At 41.7% G+C, this 7,818-nt stretch overlaps 1 protein-coding gene across 1 annotated transcript in view; it reads right to left on the bottom strand.

The window, feature by feature from the left end:
- Positions 1-1,304: 1,304 nt before the first annotated feature.
- The window catches only part of itfg1 (integrin alpha FG-GAP repeat containing 1), a 214,889-nt gene continuing 208,375 nt past the window's right edge, over positions 1,305-7,818 (bottom strand). The window contains exons 17-18 of the mRNA XM_034105187.2: positions 6,951-7,068; positions 1,305-2,347 (exon numbers count right to left, since the gene is read on the bottom strand). Coding sequence (XP_033961078.1) covers positions 2,288-2,347; positions 6,951-7,068 — 178 coding nt within the window. The 3' untranslated portion in view covers positions 1,305-2,287. The remainder of the gene's footprint in view (positions 2,348-6,950; positions 7,069-7,818) is intronic.

Below are 7,818 nucleotides of genomic sequence, written 5' to 3'. Positions count from 1 at the left end.
TTTCCGGTCAGACCTTTCAAAATAAAACGGCACTGGCGAACTAAAACATTTAAACATTGAGTTAAGAGAGATTGCAATTATTCAAAGGAATCTCACACAACAACACCATTTTGATTTACGTCGTGGGCTTATTATTGGGGGATGTATCATTTAAATATGAATGTTTTATATAAAAGGGGACAATGGTTAGGTTGCAAATGAAGAAATGTGCATTATTAGTACAGATTTATTTTGGCCAGTTATTGCTACCAAACTTCCTAGCTTGTGTTTAGCATTGACGAATTAAGGTCTCAGATAATGTACATGGAATAAAAAGCCCCTGCAGATCACAAGCAATTGGACAATTCTGATTTACTGGCATCCTGTAACAAATCTATCAAACCCCTAAAACGTTTGTCTTTAGGGGTGTTACATTACATTGCATTGCATTTAGCTGACGCTTTTATCCAAAGCGACTTACAATAAGTACATTCGACCAGGAAGACGCAACCTTGAAGGAAACAGAATCATAAAGTACATCAGGTTTCATAGAGCCAAGTATTTCAAGTGCTACTCAACTGGCTTTAGATAAGCCAGTTCTTTATTAGTATATAAGTGCTCTGTTAGCAGTTCTTTGATAGTAATTCTATCGCTCGAGGTGGAGTCGAAAGAGATGAGTTTTCAGTCTGCGCCGGGTGTTCTAGCAGTGTGTGTCACATCATATATGCATTGCATTAAATTACATGTCTAAAACTCTCACCAAAATGTTTTTCAAGCGTGCACCACCTCCTCGTTCCTTTAACTCTCACTGTATTTGTGTCACACACACACACACACACACACACACACACACACACACACACACACACACACACACACACACACACACACACACACACACACACACACACACACACACACACACACACACACACACACACACACACACACACACACACACACACACACACACACACACACACACACACACACACACACACACACACACACACACACACACACTCCATGCATTACAGGGTGGTTCCTGAAGTGGGGGGCCTGCGGGGCCCTCAAAGAGGCCTGCAGGAGTCCTCTGGTAAATTAAAGGCACTTTAACTCACTACACATTTAGATAATGAGAACATACAAAGATGATTATTTTGAGTGTAAATTTCCCTCCAGGTTCCAGACAACTAAATAATCTAAATAAAATGTTCCCCAGAAAGGTGAACTACGCGTTTGGGACTAATTCCACAAGTAGCTTTAAAAAGAGAGGACCATGACACAGACATAGTCTAATGATACACAAATAAAGCAACCCAGAGTTGACTTAAGCAGGTCGAACCTTTATTACCGACTTCAGTAAGTAAACACATTTAGTAGCTTGAACATTCATGAGCAAATCAAACAACAAAATAAATTACAAACATCCGCAGTTAATCACAGTAGTTAAAATGTGCCAATTGGAAAGTTATTTTGTGAAATAAATATCAGAACAAACTAAAGCGCTTGGTTTGATTAACCATAAACAAAAACAATTAAAAGTACATCTCAAACAAGCTGGAGTTACTTTTTGCCGCGCTCAGTGCATTAGAAAAAAACTATTTTTGTTGGCACTCCCATGATGCACTGTGATTTGCTCTCAGCGGACCTGCTGGTAGTTCATTTTTTTGTCAGATTGGTAGCAGAAAAAAACGTCCCACAGGAATCATGACATTGCACAAGTCTGTCTTTTTGTTCACTTCTTTGCACGGCTTGCCGTCGCGGTTGCAAGGCGGAGATTCAGTTTAATTTCACAGGTGATAAAATCGGAAGAATGTCTTTATTATACCTCATACGAATGAAAAGGACAAATCAACTAACAAAGACAATTTACAGGAACACTCACATGGATTTCAAGTAAAATGATATCTTTTAACACTCAGTGCCAAAGGTGCTTCCCTTCCAGTGAATGCAACATAACTTGTTGGGCGTTTAATCTGCAACGTTTTGTTAAAATCTACTTACACCATGATGATTAGGTACAGAGAGATCCCTGCTCTATCTCCCGAGGGATCATTAGGAGTGTCTCCGTGGCCTTGTTGCAGCTCCTGTACATCTAACACTGGAATGAATAAATGACACGCAACATACATATTTCACATCTGACTTAGGGGCTGAAAAATATCAAATAGAACTGTTTTGAGGCAAATGAGGATCCATTTATTGGCCCGAGAAATGAAACTGAGAGAAAATGTGGTGTTAAGGGGGGAGGACGGTGAGGCAGAGGACGGGAGAGGATGTTCTCCCATAATGCAGTTCTCTTCCTTCACATGGCATCGAAATGGAAACGGTGGGCTTCCTGTCTCTTCTCTCGGTCGTCCGCTTTCTGAAAGCACACACATAGAAGAAGTACAGTCAAAGATTGTTGATTTAAGAATAACAATCAGTTACATCATGCTCGTTACATTTAGCCATCTTATCTCGTCATTTAGGGGAAACATTTGCATCCATTTATACAACATTGCATAATACTTTAACCAATTGTTAAACACAAAGACACCATTTAAAATGTTACTGAATAAAACAAGACTAATATAAAATGACCACCATTTTGCAAATAACTAAAGAAAATTAGACCAAAATAAATTCCATGTTCCAAAATAAAACGCTTTTCTGTTGCACTGATTAAACATGGAAGCAGTTTATCTCAATGTACAGTCCACTGGTAGAGTATTAAGTCTCTTGTTTTGTAACAACAACAACTAAACATTCATTGTTTCAAAAGGAGAAAAATGCCTTTTGGGCAAGCAATAAAGAAGTACTCTAATAATCGCATATGAGCAACCACACATAATAATAATAATTCCTTACATTTATTATAGCGCTTTTTGAATGACTCAAAGTGCTTTTACATATACACACATTACACATATATCATATATCATAATGGTCAGATACTGTGGACACCCACAGGAGCAAGTTCAGGTGAAGTGTCTTGCCCAAGGACACCGGCTTTACAGACGCTGATGATCTGATGATCATTGCACAGCACACTGCGCAACACCGTCCATCTTCACGCCTCGAGGTCATCGAGGCGCTTTTACAAGTACACATTGGTATTATACATGTACTGTGGACACAGGAGCAACTCCGGGTGAAGTGTCTTGCCCAAGGACACAACGGCCTGACGCAGGAGCGGGTTTCGAACTGGAGTTCCCCAGCACTCGCCCTTGATCTGATGATCGGATGCACAGACCACTGCGCCACCCGTCCCACATATGTTTAGGAAGTGTTTAGTTAGAATATAATTTAACCTTTCAAATTAAATTACAGTGCCACAGGTCAAACATACAAGTATCATTATCTTGGCAAATCCAAATCCTACTTTCTGGGAAGCAATTTCATAAAACATGGAAAATAGTAATAAACCATCTCCAAACACAACAGAGTGCATTCTATGAATACGGTTTCCTTTATTATCGGTGAGTCCGTTTATTTATGGCCAACAGACTCCAATCGTCTGGGATTCACACACATGGCAGCTGTGATGGCTGGAGGCGGGGCAAACCGACATGTGAGAAATGTCATCAAAACAACCGATAAAAACAACCCCAAGGCCAAATCAGGCCTGAGTGGCTCCGCCCCCTGTCCCACACACATCCACAGACTGAAGCCTGATTCAGATCTCATTACAGTGGGACGTGTCATTGCGCTGCTGCAGACTCCTACTGTAGCAGGAAGCACCACAGGGGAGGCTTACATTCATTTGCTGTGGTTTATAGTTCTGTCAGTGAATTGATATTTTCACAAGAAAAGTTAACACACTTAACAATCACAAAACGAACATTTAGTCCAAACATAGGTGTGGTCCAAACAAGGTGGCCCAAGGGAGCCCAGCCTAACACTAAACCCAACCCTAACCCCTTCTCATCTGGGTGAATAAAGCATTTAGATGACTTATGTGAGATAAGTGATAAACTGAGGAAGGGGATAAAATGGGAATTCCTTTTCAAAGTATCGGAATGGAACAAACACTTGAAATGTTGCGTTGCAGTGCAGAAAGAACCAATCTCCGTGTATTAGAGAGACTTTGGAAGAAGATCTTCCCGTTTGAAAGGACAGCCATGTTCACCAAGCTGCTGCTGACTGAACGATGGTCAGCAACAGTCAGTTCTGATTTGTGATAAAGCCTTCATCCACCTTCCAAGAAACCACCAGCGCCGCACATGGAGTGATGTTGTGCTTTCTTTGTTGCTGCCTTTTTTAAGGGCCAACATATTAGTAAGGAGCAGATGGGCTGATGAGACGTTCTCTCCCCTGGGCTGGGCTGCTGCTCGTGGAGTCTGCTCTAATTGGAGATCCAGGGGATAGCACCACTTTGTCCTCCTGAGGCTCATAGTTAAGCAGCGGAGCATTGATTTGTGTCCGTCCGAAGGTTTTTAATGACACAGTGGTGCGCCTGGAAGCAGGTAAACACCTCGATGAGGTGTTGTGGAGTCTCACTGGGCTCTAATGTCAACTCATTAAGACTGGCCTACATGTCCTGCATGAAGATGATGAACCTTCCAATTTGCTTCATGTTTTTTTGGTTGTGAATGTGATGGATCTCCACATATTAACACTGCTTTTATGATTTTTAAAGCCTAATGATAGGCTTTAAAAAAAGCCATCACTGTTGATGCGCTAAGCTAAAGACGGCTGTTACTTTGGTGCTTTTTGATGTGGTAGAACAAAACATAAAACATGTCAGTCATCTAAAAAAAAGTTGCCATTAAGGTGAGGGAACCGAAAGTGCTAAAATGCTAAAGATAAATTAGCCAAGTTTGTCGCTAAATTTGTAGCCCAGCGCTCAAAGTTCAGATTACTTCAACTGTGACCCCGTTCAGCGCTGATCTTTCGGCGACCAAACCAATCAGAGGACAGCTGAATGTCGCGCAGCAAGCTAGCAGGTGAGGTCATTTATCAGGTGAATGCAGCATCAGTCATTCCCAGGCATTAAGACTTACTCCTGTACCACGCTATTCTATTGGACAGGAGTTCACAGGAGTTGTGTTAAAGCCACGTTAGCTTGTTAGGCAGGACGGCACTTCGTTGCCCCGTGCTTGTGCCCTCTACCTGACTTTGTTATTAGAAGAGAAAATACCAGAGGCGGCGGTGCAACCACTCACAAATGCCAAATGTCTATCAGTGGGCTCGCCCTGACCTTAATGCATGCCCGCCGTAACATAAGTGCAAGAAGATGATATGAAAGGGGTGTTAGCGTCTGGTACAGGATTGACCCTCCATCTCAATTCCCCCGACGGTGCAGAAGGTTACACCGCGTTAGCTCGTGGTGCCGGATGTGTGTCTTTCAGTTGGCCGGCCGGGGAGTCCAAATCAAATCAAATGTGCTGAGTTTATAAAAGCTGTCAGTCTGAACTCAGAGCTGCTGAGCTTAGATACAGTGACACCAAATAAACAAGCTCAGGAGAGCATTAGCATTGTGGACCAAATGCTAACCTACATCGTTATTACCATTATAGTAATACTTAGAAAATACATTTTAGAATTAATAACACTTTTTTAACTTGACTTTATTAAAACATTGTTCACTTATAGTTTCTTATTACCAGTTTGGTATCATATCTGCCTGGACTTCAGCAAATGCATTTAAAAAAAGATTATACGAATAACCACTATGGGAATTATAATACACCATGATCTTATCAAAAACAGCAATTATTATTAAGGTCAATATCAAACGTTTTATAATGTGTTATCATAATGTTCTTTGTGATTATGAATATATTTATGATGCTTATCGTTAAACCAAACCAAATTAAACCAACGTTGGTCCGATTGAGACATTGCACAGTTCTGATACTACATATCCCTCCTCTAGATCCCTATGGGGGAACTAGTAAACAAGGCAGCTATGTTTGATGACTTTGACTGGTCAGTCTAAACACATTACTGTGATCAAAGTCAAATACATTTTCTTCTTCATGGCTTCAAACCATCATTCTGCCCGTGTGAACATGCCAGCTTGTATTTCCTGTGAAGTCTCCTGCCAGCAAGAACGTTTTTCTTCTTCTGTATTAGCATTTTCCTTTTTCTTCCTCTCACTCTTGTTTCTCAATTCTCAAATAGCCCCCCTTCCCCCCCCTCCCACACTTCCTCCCATCCACCTCTGATAATCTGATAGGTGTATGTCTACGCACAGTTGAGGCACCAACCGCTCTCTTTTTGAAATGCAGCGTCGGTTCAGATAAAGCTGATGCTCACGCCCCCGTATCCCAAAAAGAGGGCAATTAGAGCCCGTCTGTGTGTGTAACCATGCACACACACATCCGGGTGCACATTAAACGCACACACTCCCGCGGCAGATGGCTTGGAGAAGATGCCAGCAACTTCCAGCACCGCCCCCCCGGAGACAGCGTTACCACAGTGTGTAGATGAAAAAGGAAAAGCATTGTAAAAGATCCTCCCAAAAAAGTAAATCTTCGGAAATGACTGTTAACTAATGTGTGTGTCCTCGACCATGGTATGAGAGGGTACATTTCAAGTGTGTGTGTGACTGAAACAAGAACCCAGAGGAGGCAGAAACACTTGAAAACATGCATTGACTCCCTGGAGGGCGTATTTATGGCTATAATGAACAGCAGATCCGCCATGCTGAAAGGACAGAAGCAGGCAATTACAGCCGAACGTCCTTCCAGGTTGTAGCCCAGGGAGAGAGAGACAGACAGAGAGAGGAAGAGAAGGAAAGTGTGTGTGTGTGTGTCTGTGTGTTGGCAGGAGGCGAGGGGACTACAGGACAGAGACAGTGAGAACCATCTGCTGCTGGTAGTGACCAATCTGCTCTCTCTCTCTCTCACACACACATATTCTCAGTCACACTCTGAAGCAGTAAATCACCAGGTAGAGGCCAATGTTCAGTACACCATTGTGTGAGTGTGTGTGTGTGTGTGTGTGTGTGTGTGTGTGTGTGTGTAGGTGTCTATCCTGACCTTCTCTTTCCAGTGGAGGATGCCAATAATGACGAGGATGAAGACGCACACTCCGATCAGTGCGATGGCCGTCAGCAACACGCTGTTGCTGGGAGTCAGGTACAACTTAGCGCTCCAACTTAAGGGAAAAAGAGAGACATACACAAGTTGTAATTTCCACTTAATTGCCTTTCAGAAGTTGTCTTTCCAAAACATCTCTTTGGCAGCACTCTATTGCAAATGGCTTACTTCTGTATAGACCAATATGCAGTTTGTTGCAGACTCACAAGGAATCAAACAGCCCCAGAGTTAATTACAAAAAAAGAACCAACAAAACAACTTGACGCTTCATCCACACACTCTTGTCCCTGTGTAGGAGAGCGCATTGCTGCCGCCACTACAGTTACATCTTTGTTTGCTTAATCATTAGCAAGCTAGCTAGCTAGCCAGCTGTATGTTTATTAGCTAGCTAATTAATGGTTAAAACAGTGTTTAGCAGAACCACAATTCCTAAATTCAGCTACACAACATGTAACTGTTCAGGTTGTATTTAGTACAACTTCAAGTTGAAGATGTACTCATCTTCTTATTGTACTGCATGTTATTTCGTACTTATCTATGCAGCAGTAGTTGATTATCATTTGTTATGCCAATAAAGCATATTCAATAAAAAAAAGAATTGAGAGTGTTGAGGAGAGTGTGCAAAAAAATAACTCACCATATGCTGTTTTACATTTTATCTGTCTAAACAACGTTTCACCAAATGGCGCACATTAACAGGGTTTGTGTCCTCATTAAGTTAAAGTGGACCTATCATGCTATATTTGAAACATATGTTGTAGGGCCATACTTATATAAAACATGTCTGTGAAGTTAGTTTTTCAAAACA

The sequence above is a fragment of the Pseudochaenichthys georgianus genome, chromosome 3 (genome assembly GCF_902827115.2).
Source record: "Pseudochaenichthys georgianus chromosome 3, fPseGeo1.2, whole genome shotgun sequence".
Classification (NCBI taxonomy): Eukaryota; Metazoa; Chordata; class Actinopteri; order Perciformes; family Channichthyidae; genus Pseudochaenichthys; species Pseudochaenichthys georgianus.
Note: the sequence above shows the minus strand (reverse complement) of the source record. Positions and strands in the feature narration are given on the sequence as shown.